Source organism: Pelodiscus sinensis, chromosome 6 (assembly GCF_052426305.1).
Source record: "Pelodiscus sinensis isolate ZL-2025 chromosome 6, ASM5242630v1, whole genome shotgun sequence".
Classification (NCBI taxonomy): domain Eukaryota; kingdom Metazoa; phylum Chordata; order Testudines; family Trionychidae; genus Pelodiscus; species Pelodiscus sinensis.
In genome coordinates, this window is record NC_143057.1 from 20,946,836 (window position 1) to 20,968,186 (window position 21,351).

Genomic DNA, 21,351 nt, shown 5'->3' on the forward strand with positions numbered 1-21,351 from the left:
AAACATTGAGAAGCCTCATTTTTAAATGCAGAGAACAAGTAAAATATATTACTGTTATTGTCAGAAGTAGCAGAAATGCAGGTACTCTAATCACAGACAAGCACCTCATTGTGTTATGTGCTATACAAAAGCTCCTTGCTCCAAAGAATTAACAGTTTAATGTCGAGGAATTGCCCCTCGTTCCAAACACCATGAATTTATTGAGAGTAGTGGGAAAAAACAGAATTTTTCTACCAATTTCTTTTTCTCCAGCCAATCAGGTAATCTTGTTCTGTGAAAATTAATCAGCTGCTCTAAATCAGCAAAACACTGGATAAAGACTGCATCAGATTCTCTCTGTGTCCTGATGACAATCTAGTGCAGGGCTGATCGAAAACATGGGTACTATTAGCTCTCAGAATCATGTTATTTCTTCAGACTTTTTAAAAATGGAAGTTTCTAACCCTCATGGTTTGCCCGTTGTGTTTCCCTGATGTTGGTTAATTCTTTCCACTGCTCTGAAGCCCTCAATCAACATGATGCCAGCAGAGACTTTGTGAGTGTGGCAAGAGGAGAAAAACATAGGGGCTAGGACCATTCCCCTAAGTAGGCACAATGGGTAATCACTGAGGAGCCACTCTGCTTCTCCAGGGGGTGTTGCTCAAACACTGGAGAAGAGAGAGGTATATAGAAGGCGGGGCAATAGTTCTGTGCCCCATTTTTGTCAGTTCATAGAGCTGGCTGAAAGTTCAGAGGGTTGGTGTAGTGTATGCACTTCTTACTTCTTGGAGCATTCGAGAAGAGCCTGCACCTTCTAAGGACAATCATGCACCACAGATTCCTCCTGCAGCCATGAAGATCTGCACTGCCCCTACATAGGGCCAGCCTTAAAGTATGGTTTTTACTGTCTAAAACAACTTGCTTCTATGGTTCCATATAGAGATGTTAAATATTGGTTAATTGAATAGTCGATTAACCTCATGAATTTTTATTGGTTACTCAAGTATTCTATAGTCCCTGGGGAATGGGGCCAGCAGCCAGTGTGCTCCAGCCCCACTCCTGAGAATCCCTCTGGTACTCTACACTACTGCCTCTGTATCAGAGGCAGCAACACGAGGTGCTAGGCGGGAGTTGGTCCATGAGGGAAGCCAGTTTAAAAACCAGCTCCCCTTGTGGACCAGCTGCCTGTCACCCTTTGCCGGTGCCTCTGATACAAAGGCGGCAATGCAGAGTGGCAGCAGCCCCTATCTGTGGGGATGAGGGGCTGACCTCCTAGACCAGGCATGGGACAGGCTGCCTGCCCACCTGGCTCCTAATAAACTTTAAATGCATTGTCACAGAGGGGGTAGGTCCTGGACTTGGCAGAGCCAGGACTGAGCCGGGCTGCTGGCCAGCCTGCTAAAAAATGGACTGGCGGGGCAGGGGGAGGAGAGGGAAATGCATGTAGTCTATAGCATTAACCAATAAGCTTTTGCTTATCGGTCAATCAGTTAATCGACTACACCAGGGGTTCCTAAACTTTTTGATATGGGGGACCAGTAAATCCATTCACGAGCTTTTGGTGGACCAGTAACATTTATTTGCATATTCATTAATCAAATGATGAATATGCAAATAAATTGTTTCTGGTCCTTCCAAAGCCCCCAGTGCCAACTTTAGCCCACAGAAAAGTCAGTCGGGACCACACAAGTAAGAAACAAAAACACAACAACTCCAAACTCCTCAAACCTCACTAATGTGGCCCCAACTGTACCTGTGGGTGCTGGGACAGAGTTCTGGGGAATGGTGCCAATGAGTGCTGGGCAGGGGACAGGGTGCTTGCAGGTGCTGGGGCAGGGTATTTGTGGGGGTTGGGGTGGGGGGAGAGGATAGGGACTGATACCTTGGGATTCTGTAGCTGCCAAGGCCAGGAAATACGCAGGCTGCCCCCATCCTCCAACCACTGACGCGGTACCTTACACGCTGGTCCGTTGAACGCCTGATGCCTTCCTGTGCACGGGGAGGGGGAGTCCTGGACCACGCCAGCCCCAACCGCTCGTGCAGTGCACGCCTTGCTCCTCTGCTCCCCATGGCAGCACGTGCCGTCCGAGCAGCTGGAGCTGGTGCACTGGGGACTTTATTCCCCTGCTCCCTTCCTGCTCAGGGGGAGGAGAGAGGGAGAGTCCTGGACCACGCCTGCCCCAACCACTCGGGCAGCGTGTGCCTTGCTCCTCTGCTCCCCACGGCAGCATGCGCCGTCCAAGCTAGCGCAGTCCCAGATCCCCATCCTCTCCCCTGCGCGCAGGAAGGCAGCAGGGGAACAAAATCCCCAGTGCGCAATGGACCGGCGTTTTAGGTACCATGCCGGCTATGGGAGTAGAAGTGAGAGCAGCTCAACGGAGGTAGCGCAGCTGCAGAACTGCCCCCTGACCCAGCAGGAAGCCCGCGCTTCCTCCATTGATACTGGGAGTTCAGCGTGGCATTCATTTTGAGGGTTGCGGGCAGCGAGGTGGGCTCTCGCAAAACATTTTCTGAGGCCCGATATTTTTTTCCTAAGGACTAGTACTGGGCCGCGGACCACAGTTTGGGAAATGCTGGACTACACGATTACATCCTTCGTTCCATAGCAAGGCAGAACAGCTGCAATGGGAGCTTAGAGTAGGCATCTTCTTGCCAGCAGCTCTGCAGGATTCAGCTGGCTTCTAAGGCCTGTTACTGCTTAAATTTAAAAAGACATTTTAAAATAAAGAGAAAAATAGCTTAGAAATGTCTGACAAGGGCAGTAGTTTTCCAGTGCCGATCTGTGTTAGGCAATTGTTCCAGAATACTCGTAGTGACAGGACAGCACTGAGGACACACAAATAGATACAGGCCTGAGACTTTGGCCTTTATTCAGTAATAAAACTACAGTAGTTTTTAATGTGACATCTCCCACTTGGTTTCTGCAGAGCAGATATTTACTAGGGCTTGTAAAAAAACGAATAATTGTATCCACTTCAGAAACACACTACTGAAAACAAGATAAACATCCTAATGGCTAAGTTCTAGGGACACAGCATTTTAAAAATAAATACAATCTTGATTTTATAAGGATGCATTTTTAAACATTTGGAATGTTACCTATTCAGATGATTATCAGGACTTTATTTGCCAAGAACACTGGGGCTTTTAAATGTATCTAATTTGGATTATCTTTCTTTAACAAATATAAAGAGCCTCGGAGAAGAAGACAAAAAAATAAATGCCTCTACACAAAAAAATAAATGCACACAAATCAGATATTAAGAATGGCAACATCCAAAAGCCAGTGGGGGAGCACTTTAACCTGCCCTGGTACATGGTTTCGGACTTGCAAGTTGCCATTCTCAGACAGAAAAACTTCAAAAACAGACTATAGAGAGACACTGCTAACATGGAAAAAAAACAAGTAGTCCTATAGCACCTTAGAGAATAACAAATTATATATATTATATTCATATGCAAACTTGACACCCTCAACCAAGGTCTAAATAAACACATGGAGTGGTTCTCCCATTGCAATAAGTAATTTTCTATTCAGGTAGTCTCACCTTCTCATCACTGTTGGAGATTAGCCACATCTATTCTGATTTAACTAGCACTGTTGTCACACTCCCATCTCTATATTCCTTTTCCCTCTCCTTTTTTTTCTGTCTTTCTTTCTGTCTGTCTTCTCTTCAGCATCTGAGGAAGTGAGATGTAGCTTGCATACCCTAATAAATTTGTTACTCTTTAAAGTGCCACCAGACTCCTTGTTTTTTTTTTAAGAGATTAAAATATCATTCCTGAACCTTTGTGAATTAAAACTTTTGTCATTGTTTAAAAATGACTAGGAGAGAGAGCTATGAAAAGCAGAACCATAGACATTACATGGACAAAACTCACAACTGGTCCGGAGGTGAGCTCAAGGGCAGTGGGACCTGAGGGTTTGTCTACATGTACATTTAGCCTGTGGCAAGTTGGGGTGTGAATCTTCCTTGTACTAGCTTGCCATGCTGTAGTGAATTCTGTTGACGCAAGTTAACAGTCTGTTAATATGAAATGGTTTAGTCCTGTTCCAAAGAGGATTTTGAACTGCTAACATGCATGAGCAAGGTCCCTATGGGCAGCTAGATTTTGGCAGGCTAGTGCAGGGTAGATTCACAACCCAGACTGCCACAGGGTAAGTACATACATTTAGACAAGCCATAAGGTCCCACTTCAGCCCTTAAGGTACCACACTGGCCCTTGTGCTTGCTTCCTAACTAGTTGTGAATTCCACCCATAGACAAGCGCTAAATGATTTATTGGCTTTGCACAGGAAATACTACTTCAGATAAAATGCCTATAGGAAAATGGCAGCGTATCTTGCTGTGGGGACAGTAGGTTTGATATCAGCTTCTGCTGGAAATGAACTCTCCCCCTGCCTGCTGGGAGAGGGATTCACCCTGAAGCAGGGCAGACTGTGTTTCAACTCCTCATGGGAAGTTCTGCAGCTTTAAACTATGGTCAGAACTTTACAGGAGTCCTGTTAGTGGAGGCTCCCTGGGGGTTAAGTTGAAACAGCCTGTATTGTGAGGCTGCCCTAGCCAGTTGTGTCTTCCCCAGAGAAGAAGTTGAGTCTTACATCTGAAGCCATTACCATCCAACTCTGGGTGTCCTTTCTATCACTGTGTGCCCTGTACCAGAAGCCAGCTAGTGCAATGTACACTCTACAACAGTGAGGAGAAAGAGAACTTGCTGCTGGGCACTCCCAAGGAAACCCTTACTCTGATAAAAAGACCCGAGAGTGCAGACAGGGCCTGTCAAACCTGCTTCCAAAAACCAGCCTCCCTGCCAAGCTCAATTTCCTAATGTAGATGGGACTCCAGCATCCTGATATTCTGACAGTTCTCAACTACATTAGAGCAGTTGGAACTCTGAAAGTGCTTCTTATATGCTTTTGCATAGGCACAAGCAATCTTAAATCTGGCATTTCTTAACATTTTGAGCACTTGGACTTTGCCATCCTAATGTTTCTTAATGTAGAATTTTGCATGTAATTTATAGGTTCAGTGTGTTTAACAGGGTCACTGAGTGTGCGAGCCTGAACGCTCTCTCTCTGTGGAGGTTGAGACCTCTGGTCGGGTCACACAGAGTCTGTATGTGAAATAAAGCAAACCCCTCTCAAGGTACAAGTCCAACGGGGGCTTCTCTCAATGCCCTCTGTAATGTCTTTGTCCCTGCTCCAGAATAGAGCGGTGGTCCAGGGCTCCTTCCTGGAGGCAATGTCTTTGCCCTCTTAGGGCCTTTCTGATCACAACTCTCCAGCTGGGCCACTAAAGTTCAGTTGCCCACCTGTGCTGCCTCAGGGTATGTCTAGACTACATGCCTCTGCTGACAGAGGCATGTAAATTAGACTACCCGACATGGTCAATGAAGCGGGGATTTAAATATCCCCCGCTTCATTAAAATAAAAATGGTCACTGCGCTGTGCCGGCTCAGCTGATTGTCGGCACAGTGCAGCAGTCAAGATGCGGATCGGTCGACAGAGGAAGCCTTTGTCGACCGCTCCTTTATGCCTCATGAAATGAGTTTTACAGGAGTGGTCAACAAAGGCATTCGCGGTCGACTGATCCGCGTCTTGACTGCTGCGCTGTGCCGACAATTAGCTGAGCCAGCATGGTGCAGCGGCCATTTTTATTTTAATGAAGCGGGGGATATTTAAATCCCCGCTTCATTGACTATGTCGGTATGTCTAATTTACATGCCTCTGTCGGCAGAGGCACATAGTCTAGACATACCCTCAGAATCCAGGCCTCTTCCCTTCCAGTGGCTAAAGGGTGTGTGGAAGAACCAAGGCTCAGCCCAGGGACATGTAGATAGAAGCTGTCTGCAATGTCCCTTTAAATAATTGCACTGCTGCTATAATTCCCTGGGGCACATCCCCATGAATCCCGCACATTCTTCATCCTTACTTTGGGGCCATGTCCCAGCAGCCAATTTAGAACACCATCTGCTTTCCTCTTGCTCTGGCCTGCAACTTCTTATACCGACCTGTTGGCTCCTGATTGGCTGCTTCCCACATAGTTCTCTAGGCAGGAAGGAGGCCTTACTATGTCTCCCTGGTGGTCTAGTGGCTAGGATTCAGCACTCTCACTGCTGTGGCCTGGGTTTAATTCCCAGTCAGGGAAAACAGCCCAATTTATTTCCATGAAAACTGCCAAGTCTTTGCTATTTCATCACTGGAAGATATTACAGCCCCTGTGACACAACAGGTTGATTATAGGACTCCTCTCTACTATCCTTTTCTAGAGCAGGGTGTCACAGACCACAAGGCCTCCAGCAGAGGGTCTCAAGGTCCAGTCCACCCTGTCACAGAAGGGTTTGGGAAAGACACATTTTAAAATACATGTGTATAATATTCTTTAATATTTTAAATGTATAGATAGCATGGAGTCTTTTTACAGGGAAATGAAGGACTAATGCTGTAAGATTTTGGCAAAACAACACACTGAACAGAGATTTGTTGTAAAGATGGCTGCTTAAACCCTGAGTTCACTCATGAATTACTACTGTACAAGCTAATAGCACCTCTAGGTGAACATACTAACATGCCATCTAGCTCAAATGGCTTTAAAATAGGTGGCATACATTCCATGTGGAGCTAGATATAGCATGGGGAAAGTACTTGGCAAAACTTCCACTCATTTCCTATTGGGTGAAATTAACCCATGTACAGAGGGCCAGCAGCACTTACATATTCTGAAGGTTTAAATGAGAGATAAGTGGTGCAGTGGTCCTTTTTCTGGCCTCTCTGTTGGGTAATGATTTTCATTTTTAGTCCTGACCCATAAGACCTCTCTCTGTGCAGGATTACATCTAACTCAATCACTCTCAGTTGCGTCACGACGCTTCTTTTGCATCTAGATGGCAAGCAGCTCATTTTAAGTTGTGATCTAAAATAAATCTTCCAATTGGCTTCCAAAAGCACAGAGTGACTGTATTGACCCAAAGTAAAACACAATTTCGAAAGAGATTTTTAGACAGACGGCAACTAGGCACCCAACTCCCACTGAAAGTCACTATGACTGAAATGTCTCAACTGTCATTTGTGCCTTTGAAAATCCCACCCTTACTAGTTAGTGGAAAAATCCTTCCACAACTAAAATATTTCTTTACTTTTCAAGGCGTGCCCACCAACTTGTTCTAATCCATTTTCTCCTCCCCCTCATCATGTATCAATCCTGTTTCTTTATAGCTCCAGATCCCTACGGGCCTTTGCATGACAGCTAAGTTATGGTAGCGTCTTTTATTATTACTCATAACTCTGATTTATGATCCTTTTGGATCTGAAGTTGATTCAGTCATATAGTAACAGTTAATATTTATTCTTGAAAATCTTAATTAAAATTAATAAAAATCACTTTAGTTAAAACCAATTACAGTGTGTCACTGACTAAACTAGGCCAGGCTATTTTATGAGCATTAAATGGGATAAAATGGATTAGGTGCATACTCTCACCTGTTGCCATTCAGTAGAGTACCAGGATGGTGGGCAGTCAAAACGATTGCAGGCTTGCACTAGGGAAGGCTTGGGTTTATGACACAGCTCATCTGCTGAAATAATTGTCTCATTTGTCTCTCTTGAGAGGAGGTGAGAGCAGAAGACATCTCGAGTCTGCAGTCCAACTCCACAGGTGAGACTACAGGAGCTCCATTTCCCGATTTCCCATCTGAGGAGGGGTCAGAAAGAGCAAACCTTGAGTGTACAATGAAAACAACACCACCCACTTCTCTCAAGGATAGCTCTCTGGAGAATCTGTGACTTAATGGAAAACACTGATCCAGGGAGGCCAACAGCCCTACCGGGCCTCTGGGAAAGGAATGTGGGTCCCAGCTCCAGGCTCCCAGATGGGACTCTAGAAGGGGTTGGGGCAGCCAACTCAAGGCACCACCACCTGGAGTGTGCCACACCTTCCCTCTCCCTCCTCCCCTCCCCCCCCGACCTTTAGTGCTGCCTGGAGTGTACCACGTGGTGATTTAAAGGGACCAGGACTCTACTCGCTGCCATAGTAGCAGAGGCAGTGGCCGAGAGCCTCGGGCCCTTTTGAATGAGCAACTGTCCCTTTTGTCCCCCCCCCCCCTTTCAGCAGGCTTCCTCTCATCACTTTCAGCTTAGTTTGGATTATTTTGTCTTTCCTCTCCTCCCGCAGCCCCTGATGTCTGAATTAAGAAGATAAACAGAACCACTGATTGGTTATGGTTGTTTTGAGTTGTAAATTCAAGTCAAAAGCTATTTGACTTCAAGTCTCACAGCAGCCTCCAGTCTCGTGGAAATATCTCTGCCTCATAAAAAAGGTTATTGCTGGCTGGAACAGTTCAGGTTAATGAGCCTCAAGACAGAGTATGCTAGAACAGATTGGCTCTTTTGTGGAAGGGTAGGGAGGAATAATCTAGTAACAATTTCATCCGAGTAAATGCCGGTGGAGCCTTGGGGATGAATCTCTGCCAGGAGACCAGGCTGTAGGACTCCTAATTGACTTGCTGCTGCTGTTGGGGGTGAGGAATGCCAGAGCCGTCATGAATGACAGTGGGATTGCAGCACTAGCATTCCCAGTCACTGGCTGGATGCCTACAGCTACAAATGTTGCCTCTGCATCGATAGAAGGATTGTTGGTGCCAGCATAAACCTGGGCTGAATTTAGCCCTTAAAAATATCCCAAAGTTGATTTCAATAAATTCAAAACTTGCTTGCAGCTGGGTCCCTCCCCAGCCCCAGAGATTAATTTAGGGAACTGCTGAAAACATTTACTAACATGGTCAACTATGCACAGACCCCAGCACATGTAGCGAGGCCTCACTCCTTGTACACCAGAGAAAGACAGTGGCTGATATAAGGCTCTGACTTACATATATTATTAAAAATGAATCTTACATTCACTGGGGAGCCCAGTGTCATCTCACCAACCTTCCCCAAAACACTAGGGCTAGCCTTATGCTATGCTCCTATTTATGAAAGAAAGACATGAAGGCAGGATTCTTTTCGAATACTGAGTCATACCTTCCTCCTTAAGTAGTCCCACTGAAATCAGACTGTGTGAGAGTAAGGCACTACTCACCACAAATAAGAGTACAAGAATCTGCCCCAGAAGAAACAAAACAAGACAGAAAAGAAAGGAAATAATCAGCAGAAGAGATATGGCAGTTGGAGACTCTGAATGGGACAGAGAAAGAAACTGAAAGAAGACTGACTAAAAGCTGTAGAAAGAACAGGAGGGAATCATTTCAGGAACCATTTAATCTCACAATAGTTATTCTGCCATGACAATATAGAACTGGATCAAACTGAGATAAGCAACCACATGGAAACTGTGAGAGTTCGAATGTTGAGCACATTAAAACTAGATGGAAAACTATACTAATAAATGTATTTTACAGAATAACTCTGCCTTGGCAAGATGAACTAGATAAAGTAGTATCGCCAACTCCTATGGTTCTCTGACACGGCTAAGTTCTATATTTGTTCTCTCTTTCTCAGTTACATCTGTGTCAAATTGTTCAGGCTACAAGTAAAAATATCCCCTCCCCTAAATGACAGTGTGGAGACGCTGAAACATCCAAAAAGCCACATTGGGCTCCTTCTGGGCCAGATCTGTCAATAGAGTATAACGTTTGAATCCAGCAGAGAAAATGCTTTGTACACTGTCAGCAACAATAAGGATTCTACAGTTGGAACTTGGATGCCCATTTTGTTACTGAAATCCAGCTCACCCTTTTCTAGCTGATTTAGTTCTGCAGAGACAATAATAAAAACTTATTTTTGTCAATAAAATAACCCTGTACAACAGGGGTCTCAAACTCACAGCCAGAGCAGCCTCTGCTCTGCTCTGCTCCACCGCCATCTCCCAGGTCAGCCTAGTCGCTCTGCATCGTGGTGGAAAACAGAGTGCTCCTGCCCCAGCATGGGCTGTCTTGGGAGATGGTGGTGAAGTGGAGCAGGTAGCAGGCTGCTGTGTAGCTATCTTTCCCCATGGCTCCTGCTGTTGTGGTGATTGTGGGAGTGGGGAGAAGCCACTGCGGTTGGTCCCAGCCTGCCCAGGGCCCTGTGGGTTAACCTGAGTATAAGGAACCATCCAGTACATGGGACAGTTGGGAGGGCCGCCATGCCAAACCCTCTTATGGATGGGACAACTCTACTTGCACCTCCCCTGGGCCACAGACTTCCAGTTGCAGAGCTAGCAGCTGCAAGCCACCATAGCCGTGCCGAACTTCTGATGTTGGCGCTAGGAGTCCCAGGTTGCGGGGGGGGGGGTTAATCGCCTGGGGGATGCATGGGAAACAAGTTCATGGGCTGACAGGTGGGGATGGGAGATGTATGGTGGGGGGGACATGTTGAGACATTTGTCCCCCCTCACCCCTGCTGAAGCCCTACCAGAACGGGGTGCCTGCTGGCCCATTAGGAGGATTTGAGGACTGGCACTGGCCCGAAGGTAAACTGAGTTTGAGACCCCTGCTATGTAACATGGAGCACATGCTGAGTAAGAAGTTGCCGTTTTTACAGTCACTTTCCTAACTAAAAACAGGAAAGGCCATGAAGTTTGTTACATTTCTGTGGAATAACAGTAACATTTGGCAGCTAGTAACATTCCACTCACCAGAGTACACACTCCTTACAAATGAGAAGTCTTAAATCAGATTTTCCTATAAAGTTGCCCATCAGAATTAATGTGAGTATCAGCTGATCTCTGTGCATGGAACATCTTAGGGTGCATCTACACTGCACCGTTATTTTGAGATAACTAATGTTATTTCAAAATAACAATGCGAGAGTCTACACAGCCATTCCATTATTTCAAAATAACTTCGAAATAACAGTTTATTCTGAAATCTGTAAACCTCATTCTACGAGGAATAACACCAATTCCAAAATAGCTATTTTGAAATAAGGTGTGTGTAGACACTTCACTGCTGCTACAGGCAGTCCCCGAGTTACGCGGATCCGACTTATGTCGGATCCGCAGTTACGAACGGGGTTTTTCTCACCCCGGAGGACGGGAGCAGCGGGACGCCCAGATGCGCCGCGATCCCGCCGCTCGCGTCCTCTGGGGCGAGAAAAACTGCTCCGCGTCTCCCTGGACTGCTGGGGGAGGAGCCCCCCCAGCAGACCAGGGAGACGGGGAGCAAAGCCTCAGAGGATGCCGGCAGCGGGACAGCCGCGGCGCGTCTGGGCTGTCCCGCTGCCCGTGTGCTCCGCGGCTTTGCTCCCCGTCTCCCTGGTCTGCTGGTCTCCAGCAGACCAGCAGACCAGGGAGATGTGGAGCAAAGCCACGGAGGACCCGGGCGGCAGGACCGCGGTGCATCTCAATCCGCCGCCCGCGTCTCCTAGGTCTGCTGGGGCGGGCGCAGCTAGTGCGCCCCCCCCAGCAGGCCAGGCTTTTCTCCGGACGCCTGTGGTAGAGCAGCTGGGGCGCTGCTGGTTGGTCCCGCAGCGCCGCTCTGGGCGCTACTGGACCAACCCAGCAGCACCCCAGCTGCTCTGCCCCAGGCGTCCTGATTCAGCCGCTGCTGGTCAGTTTCAGCAGCGGCTGAATCAGGACACCAGGGGCAGAGCAGCTTGCGTACTGCTAGGTTGGTCCAGTAGCGCCGAGGAGCGGCGCTACTGGAGCAACCCAGCAGCACCTCAGCTGCTCTGCCCCAGGTGTCCCCAAGTCAGCCGCTGCTGAAACTGACCAGCGCTGACTACAGGAAGCCCGAGGCAGAGTTGCTCTGCCCCGGGCTTCCTGGAATCAGCCGCTGATCAGTTTCAGCAGCAGCTGACTTGGGGACGCCTGGGGTTCTTAAGTTGAATCTGTATGTAAGTCGGAACTGGCGTCCAGATTCAGCCTGTTGAAACTGATCAGCGGCTGATTCCAGGAAGCCCAGGGCAGAGCAACTCTGCCTCGGGCTTCCTGTAGTCAGCCGCTGGTCAGTTTCAGCAGTAGCTGAATCTGGATGACAGTTCCGACTTACATACAGATTCAACTTAAGAACAAACCTACAGTCCCTATCTTGTACGTAACCCGGGGACTGCCTGTATTTCAAAACAGCCCCTCACCGGGCCATTCCTTCCCAGTGTCTCCTGGGGCTCTAAATTGAGATAGCAAGTCTACATCAGGGAAGCCTGCCTCAGACTAATTTTGAGGCTTCCCTTCAGTGTAGATGTGCCATTTCAAAATAAGCTATTTTGGAATAACTATTCCGGAATAGTTTGTTTAGAAATAAACGTGCAATACAGATGTACCCCAAGACTTAGATAGTTGAGTTGGGTGCTAAAAAGAAGGCATTTTCTTCCTCCTGGATCTATTTTGACACAGGATTAATGATGTCAGTTGCCAAAATGTCTTGTCTTCAAAAGTGGTTAGTAGCTGCTATCTCTGGAAACTTGTTTGTTTTGCTCTAAATGTTTCTGTAGACAGTTCATATCCACATGTCCAAAGTACCATTGCAACTCTTCCTAGCTCTTAGCTTCTGTAAAAGAGGGTTCCCCTCTCTCTTTTTGGAAAGAATAATGCCCTTTTTCTCGAGCAAGAAAATATTTGTATTTGAATCTTTTTATTGCAAGTTTCCCCTGTTGCCTATTTATAACACTGGCGGCACAATTTTCTCCACTGACTTCAAATAGGAAAGTCTTAGAGGGGAATAGAAACCATGGGGTCAGAGGAACTTGGTCCTTAATGAGGCAGTCTGCATAACCAGAAAAAGCAAAAGGAGTTATGTGGATAATCAGTAGTATTTACAACCCATAATAATAAAGGACAAAAGTCAGTCTTAACATAAGAAAAAATTACCATAAAATGTTTATTATAGATTGATTGGTAGCACCACTATTATAACTAAAACTACCCAATGCTTCCCATTATAAGACCCCATTTTTTCAGTAGTTTATAAAACTTTCCCAAACTTTTAATGATGTTTTGAAATGTAAGCATGTACGTGTATCTAATCGTATAGATTTTTAAAATACTATTTTTCCACAGGATGTCTGCCTCTTTCAGTGCACAGGACGGAACTGCTCTGGAGATAAATCATATTTGTATGATGAAGACAACCACTGTTTATAGAAGGCCTGCTTTATTTGTTGCAGAAATTGAAAGATGTGTAGTGAACAGGGCAGGGGATTTCAGGAAGAGAAATGATGGTCTTGTGGTTAAGGCAGCTGAATAATACCCCAAGGAATTGGATTCTACCCCTATCTCTGCCCTAGAGTTCTTATGTGATGCCAAAGAACGTCTCACAGATGGTCACTAATGGTGTGTTTTTCATTTTTCTGAGCCTGGCTTCAGACTTTAGAGTGAGATTTGCAGATATGCTGAGAATCCTGCAGCCGCAAATGAAGTCAATGGGAGCTCTGATTTAAACATATAAAATGCTAAATACTGCATAAAAATTATGTAATAAGAGGCTCAAATTGGGTACCCAAAATTAAAGGGTACTTTTGTCCTTAATGTCTTCATGTCTCATTCTTCATCTGTAAAATGGAGATTTCACAACTGCCCTCACCCCATCTCACAAGGGTGTTGTGAAAATAAATGTATGTTTGTGAAGCACTCAAATACAGTAGTGCTGAACACCACAGTAAAGTCCATAAGGAAATTAATAAATTCTCTCTTCAGAACAAGGTCTGAATAGTGTGCATACATTGAACACTGGGGAGAAAAGACAGTATTGAATAGCTACTGATTAAATGAGCACCATCTATTTTGTACACTCAATGAGGCGAGAGTCCTGTGGAAAATCTGTCAGGTGACCAGATCAGGTGACTAAAAATTGTGTGATAATGCATTTGCATGAATTATGGTTGTGTAGGCAAGATTAATTCTGGCATTTCCTAACTTTTGAATGCTTGATAATATTCGATTAATACGATTATTTACTGTGTAATTATATATCTGTCTGTCGCACTGCAGCTATATCATAAGAATGTGTTAATGACTATTACAGGCAGTCCCCGGGTTATGTACAAGATAGGGACTGTAGGTTTGTTCTTAAGTTGAATTTGTATGTAAGTCAGAACTGGCTCCAGATTCAGCCGCTGCTGAAACTGACCAGCGGCTGACTACAGGAAACCCGAGGCAGAGTTGCTCTGCCCTGGGCTTCCTGGAATCAGCCGCTGATCAGTTTCAACAGGCTGAATCTGGATGCCTGGGACAGAGCAGCTGGGGAGCTGCCGGGTAGGTCCCCGCAGCGCTGCACCTCAGCACTGCGGGGACCAACCCGGCAGCGCCCCAGCTGCTCTACCCCAGGCGTTGGTGAGAAAAGCCTGGTCTGCTGCGGGGGGGGGGGGGGAGGGGAGGTGCACTAGCGGGGTCCCGCCCGCATCCTCCGCGTCTTTGCTCCACATATCCCTGGTCTGCTGGGGGGCCCCCCCCCCAGCAGACTAGGGAGACGCGGAGCAAAGACGCGGAGGACGCCGGCAGCGGGACCGTGGCGCATCTGGGCTGTCCCGCGGTCCGCGTCCTCCGGGGTGAGAAAAGCTGCTCCGCATCTCCCTAGTCTGCTGGGGTCCCCCCCCACAGCAGACCAGGGAGACGCGGAGCAGCTTTTCTCACCCCGGAGGACGCGGACCACGGGACTGCGGCGTGTCTGGGAGGTCCCGCAGCCCGCGTCCTCCCTGTTCGTAACTGCGGATCCGACATAAGTCGGATCTGTGTAACTCGGGGACTGCCTGTATTACAAAATGGCTATACTAGCAATGATTATGCCTCTAAATATTGAACATGGCCCTGGTTACTTCTGGCTTCAGCTGGCAAAAGGGTTACAAATATATAAAAAGCTCTAAGGCATATTTATTCTTGCTGGTTGACAGACTATTGACAGTTTTGGGCTTTGTACTTTCTTTATTGTTTCCTGAAGCCAAAGAGAGAGATTTTATGATTTGTGTTTGAAACACACGCTTTGCCTCTCTTTCTCTCTCCCTCCCTCCCCTGAATCTGCCATTTCCCAAAGCAAGGCCAATAACAAGCAGCAGGGCTGGTCCGAGCCATTTTGGCTCCCTGGGCCCCAGGTGCATGGTGCCACCCCTGGGGTGCATGGCCCCGCCTCTCGGCACATGGTGCATACGCGGGCTCACCCCCGGGGTGCGTGGCCCCGCCTCTCGGTGCATTGTGCATACGCGGGCTCACCCCCGGGACGCATGGCCCCGCTTCCGGGTGCATGACACATGCGTGGGCCTGCCCCTGGGGCGCGTGGGCAGACGCACGGCACATGTGCTGCCGTCGGCCTGGCCATTGCCAATGGCGCACAGTCCGGGGCCGTCTGGGGTGGGCTATGAAGGGCCCTATGGCCGCAGGGGGAAGGGCGCTGCTGGCCAGTGCTGTGGGGGTTAACACGACCCCCACCCAGGGCGGCCACTGCAGCCCATGGAAGCCAGACAGCCCCTGTAGGTTGGCGCCCTGGGCAGCTGACCGGCGAGCCCACCCCTTAGTTTGGCCCTGACTAGCAGCCAAACTACAATGCCATTCCAGCTCTTCCAACAGAAAACTTCAGTATACGTGCATCAAACCAGTAAGCTCTATGGGCTCTAAGCCTGCTAGTTTACCTGTAAGGGCAATAGCTTAAACAAGTTACTCTGTGAACCCCCCATCCAGATTGCTTAAAAGAGGGAAGAATATTGGAGGGAAGGGAAGGTGCTTGATACGTTTGGGAATTTTTTTCCACTGTTACACTTTGCAAATAAACATGAGATGTCTGAGTTCAGGATTTTAGCAAAAGAAAGGACAGCAGCAGAATATAGACCCCAAACTTCAGGAAAAACAGACTTTGACTTCCTCAGGGAACTGATGGGCAGGATCCCCTGTATAGCTTATATGAGGGCTACAAGAGTCCAGGAGTGCTAACTGTATTTTTAAAAAGCCTTATTGAAGGCACAAGAACAAACCACTCCAAAGTGCAGAAAGAATAGCAAATATGTCAGGCAACAAGGTTAGCTTAACATAGTTTAAATACAAAAAGGAAGCTTATAAGAAGTGGACACTTGGGCAGATGACTAGGGAGGAGTCATACATAGATACATTGCTAGGCAAGCAAGGGTGTAATCAGAAAGGCCAAAGCACAATTGGAATTTCAGCTTGTAAGGGATGTGAAAGGTAACAGGAAAGGTTTCTACAGGCATGTTACCAATAATGTTACCAATAAAAGCATGGTCAGGAAAGGTGTGGGACCCTTACTGAAAGGGGAAGGAAAACCTTGTAGCAGATGGTGTGGAAATAAACCCTGGGAGATGAAAGGACAGGTTAAGAACTATTTAGAAGAGCTGGACATGCACAAATCCATGGGAATGGATCTAGTAAATCTGAAGGGACTGGGAGGTCTGGTTGATGAGACTGCAGAGCCACTGACCATTATCTCTGAAAAGTTGTGGAAAGGGAGGTCCCGGAGGATTGAAAAAAGGCAAATATAGCATCTTGAAAAAAAGGGAAGAAGGAGAATTCAGAGTACTACAGACTGGTCAGCTTCCCCTCATTCCCCAGAAAAACCATGGAGGAGATCCTCAAGGATTTTGAAACACTTGGAGGAGAGGAAGGTGATCAAGAACAGTCAGAATGGGTTCATTGAGGGCAAGTTATGCATGACCCACTAACCCCTTTCTATGATGAGATAAATGGCTTTGTGGATATGGTGAAAGCAGCAGATGTGATAAACCTTGACGTTAGCAAAGCTTTAGATAAAGCCTCCCACAGTACTTTTGCCATCAAATTAAAGAAGGCTGTCTTGGAAGAATGGAGTACAAGGTGGATAAAAAGCTGGCTACATTGTTGGGCTCAAGAGGTTGTGAGGAACAGCTCAATGTCTAGCTGGCAGCCGGTGTCAAGCAGAATGCCCCGGGGTCTGTCCTGGGACCACTTTTTCACCATTAATTATTTGGATGGTGGGATGAATTGCATCCTCAGAAATTTCCTGGATGACACTAAGCTGGGGGAGAGGAAGTAATGCTGGCAAGTAGGGATAGAGCCCAGAAATTGGAGGACTGGACCAAAATAAATCTGATGAGATTCAACAAGGACAAATGCAGAGTCCTACACTTAGGATGGAAGAATCCCAAGCACTGCTACAGGATGGGGACCAACTGCCTAAGTGGCAATTCTGCAAAAAAGGACCTAGGGATTAGACAAGAAGCAGGGTATGAGTCAAGAAAGCTAAATGGCATATTGGGCTGCATTAGTAGGAGCATTGCCAGCAGATCAAGGGAAGTGATTATTCTCTATTTGGCACTGGTGAGACAACATCTGGAGTCCTGTATCCAGTTTGGGGGCACCGACTACAGAAAAAATGTGGATGAATTGAAGAGTCCAGGAGAGAGCAATGAAAATGATTAGAGTTTGGGGAGGGGAGGAGAGAAGTGGGAAAGGAAAACAGAAAAGAAAGGAAAAGTCTTATACGTTCCTTCCCATGTCCACTGCTACACCCTGCAGCAGGTGAGGGTGGGGGCAGAAATGCACAGCACCCACTTTCTCCTTCTTCCGGGGCTGTTACTCCCCCACCTCATGCTCCCAGTCCCCTCTGGCTCTGTCTTTTCTTGGCTAACAGGGCATGTGGGGAGGAATTGCATTTCGCTCTCAGGAGCAGCTTGTGAGAAGGGGAGGATGCTACAATGGCCCAGAGCAGCAGGACTTCATTGTGCACTAACAGGGGGAACCCCCGCAGGGAGACTGTGTTCAGCAGCATCTCCAACTCCTGCCAGTCAGCTACACAGTCAGCAGAAGGGGATACAGTTGATGAGCAGTATCTGGGAGCAGCTGACACAGGAAGCAGCTGACTAGCGCACCACAAAATATGGGCAATGGTGCCCCAAATTTCATGATGCCCTACATAGCTGCATATTCCGCGTATGCCTAGTGTCACCCCAGATGTTATAAAGTCTGAGTAATTTCCAGATACATTAGGTGCACAAATAATCCGGTTAGGAAATCTAGAGATCTCTTACTGCAGGAAGCTGGACAATTATAATGAATAATTTATTTGATTAATTTCACCTTTTTCCAATTTTTCTAAATTGTTCATGACAGACCACAATCTTCCCAAATCTATTCATTGTCCAGATTTAGACCTGATCAAGTGAAGTCCTTAAGTCTGTGCTTAACTTCAGACATATGAGCAGTCCTCCTCAGTCAACTGAGAACCCAAGTTGCAGAACAGAAAGAACAGGATCGAAATACACACAACTCAAATATATCATGAAGTAAAAAAACCAATGCACCAGAGAAATACTTTTACTCTGCAAACCTTAATTCATAAATTGGGTGTTAGTCTATGCGCTAATCTTACTATTACTTATAATGTGAAACAGGATAAGTAGTTTCTAAAGCAGAAGCACAGGTAGTTATTTAGAGATGCTCTAAATTAAGAGCATGGTTCTGTACCTGCTATACAGGAAAAACTGCTAGCACAGTCAATGGGAATCCCTAACTCAAATGTTTTTATCATATTACAAGGCATTTCTAGTTGTGTAAGGGCCTGAAGCTTGGAATGGGAAAGGGCCCAAAGATTTACATCCAACTTTTATGTTTTACAGAACCTTATGTTCTTAACCTAATAAGTATGGAAAGTTTTAAATGGACTTTTAAAATAACTTCAATAAAACATGTTCTTTTTATTTATAGATGGAAAGAAAAGCATCAGAGAAGTTCAGGATATTTGGGATCAATTCCTGGCTTTGCCACAAACTCCCTCTGTGACTTTGGGCAAATCACTGAAGGTATGATTCAGCAAAACACTAAAGCATGTGCTGTACTTTTAGCATGTGATTGGTCCTATTGACATCAATGGGTACACAAGTGCTTTAGTATTTTGCTGGATCAGAGTTAATTGTTCTGTGCTTCAGTTCCACATCTATAAAATGGGTATGATATTTTATTGTCTCACACCTTGTCTGTCTCAGACTATGCTCTTTGAGGCCCGAACTTTCACTTACTACTTGTTTGTACAGCGCCTAGCAGAATGACTGGAGCCTCTAGTTATTATAGCAATACAAATAATAGTAAACAATTAATTTTATCTTTAATATTCCTCTATTCAGCGAAGTGCTACCAGAATTAAGGTCCTAGATAAAGTTACAGATCACAATTTTGAACATATGGGAACTAGAAAGTGGTGATAGTTATTAACTGTTCATAGAAGGTGAAACTGACATATCTAGTTTCACTGTCTAAATTGAGCCAAAAAACTCTAGACTGCTCAGACACTACGGTGATAAGCATGGTATAGCTAGATAAAATCGGCAGAAATTCAAGAATGTGAAGTGCCTACTCCAAAGCCTGTTTAAAGCCACTGGAAAAAAGTCCTTTCTATTAGCCAACAATGAAGAGCAGATATGATGGAAAAAACAAAGTAGGCTTTAAAACATTCTTATAATCTAGGTGTTTTATAAGAAAGGAACAAGTTGAAAGACGTATGATTGTCATCTTGACAGTTTCCTTCCAAGTGATGCCAAGAAAATGGAACATCACACAGGAAAAGTAAAGCCTTTTACACAAAGACCTACAACCCAGTTATAAAAAAGTGAAATTATTATCATTTTAGGTGGTTAAAACCATATGAAAATGATAGAAGAGCACATGTTATTTCTAAAACAAGTATTCTTTGGTTAGGAGTGAGGTTTGTCTGAGAGTGTACTTCTTTCAATATCTGACACCTGCACATAGAGATACTCCTTATTGTTCGGGGGCTGGAGGGCAGCAATGTATATTCACACATATCAGACAGAATTAATCATATTACATCAATACTGGCCTTTTTCTCTCACCCTGTCACACTATACACTCATCTCACGCGATCATGGAAATTTGGATACGCTGCCACAGTACATTTGGCAGTAATATTTCAGGTGCTTTATGCTTCTAATTCTTTTCTATGTACTGAAGTGCTTGAGTGGACTTCATCTCCCATGATACACCACATTCTTCCCCTTGGTAGGCCATCATAGTGCATTATGGGAGTCTCTGATTACAATGCATCATGTAGTCTGGTTGGGGAATGCAGACAGAGGTAAATAAGCATGAGGTACATGAACTGCAATTCCCACCGTGATGGCATTTCTGCATCAATTTTTGGCAAAAATGTTAATTGTTTTTAATCAAAATAAAAAACTGAACACTGGAGGGAGTTAATGTGTTCATTTTTTTTTGACAAAAATAATTTTTCTAGAGAAAGCAGATCATTTTTTTCACAAAAAGTATCAAAGATATAGTTTTCTATTAAAAAAGTGTAAATGAAACTTTTTGATCAGCCCTACTGGACTCCTTTATTCCCCGTGAGAAGAAGAAACTACCCAGGTTCTCATAGATGGAGGCAATCTAACACAAAATGTGGTTTTCCTATTGGACAACACCAAAATTGCACACAGAAAAAAGCCTATTACTAGAACCCTTCAAATCCACGGATATCCGCTTTATAGCTGCAGGTACCTGCCGATGTGATATCCACAGTTCATTTTTTGTGGATGAGGAAGCAGATACAAATTTTGTATCTAGAACCTGTAAATTTGTGGATATCTGCTTTATATCTGCGAGTCTCCACGGCTCACTTTCACAGATACAGATGCAGATACAAAATTTTGTATCCACACAGGGCTGTACCTATTACTACATGGAACAAAAGAGAATTTGCTACAGAAATACAAGCTCAGTGAATTGCAACAATTGGCAACCACATGCAGAGTTATATGACCCAATATAACAACTGAAGCACTGAGGCATGGGGGTGACAAGCATAGTTGAAATAGCTAGCTTAGTTTAAGTTAAAAAGAGATGCCCAACTTCTTGATTGTTTTTCAAATCTAAGCTCTCACCCAAAACAATTGTGATGGAAAGTCTTTCCCATTAGAAGGCTGTTCAGTATTATATGTGAAATACGCTGCAACCTGGGCCTGCTAAGATCTTTCATAAAAACGTATTCTAAAAGGTTTTATGTAATTAAATAATATAATTACAAATTAAAATGCAAAATAGTTGCAAAAGGGGAGAGAAATGAGTAGGAATAGGAGAAAAGAGGGAGAACTGGGGAATGAGAATTATAGAAAGGCTATTATTCCAGATGGCAAGAGCTGCACAGGAGAAGGCACTTGCAACATCAGAGTAAAGAACTGAGAGACAGATCATATAGGCTGAGTGGAAGGCACAGGGATGACAGAGAAGGATACACGGCCTGTGAGACAGACTAGAGGGTTTTAAGATAACTTGATGGTCAAAGTCATAGAATCATAGGACTGGAAGAGACCTCAAGAGGTCATCAAGTCCAGCTCCCTGCCCAAGGCAGGACCAGTCCCAACTAAATCCACCCAGCCAGGGCTATGTCAAGTCGAGACTTAAAAACCTCTAGGAATGGAGATTCCACCACTTCCCTAGGTAACCCATTCCAGTGCTTCATCACTTAAATATA

At 45.5% G+C, this 21,351-nt stretch overlaps 1 protein-coding gene and 1 non-coding gene across 13 annotated transcripts in view; one reads left to right on the forward strand and one right to left on the reverse strand.

Moving 5' to 3' along the window:
* The window catches only part of ADAMTSL1 (ADAMTS like 1), a 708,340-nt gene that overhangs the window by 89,167 nt on the left and 597,822 nt on the right, over positions 1-21,351 (reverse strand). For all 12 annotated transcript variants that reach the window (XR_012904618.2, XM_089779187.1, XM_075931513.2 and 9 more), the window contains one exon: positions 7,460-7,670. Coding sequence is in view for 11 of the 12 variants with exons in the window: in XM_089779187.1 (XP_089635313.1) it covers positions 7,460-7,670 (211 nt within the window). In the remaining variant the exon portion in view is untranslated. The remainder of the gene's footprint in view (positions 1-7,459; positions 7,671-21,351) is intronic.
* TRNAE-CUC (transfer RNA glutamic acid (anticodon CUC)) lies at positions 6,057-6,128 on the forward strand. Its single transcript has one exon. It is a non-coding gene; the product is annotated as a tRNA-Glu (tRNA).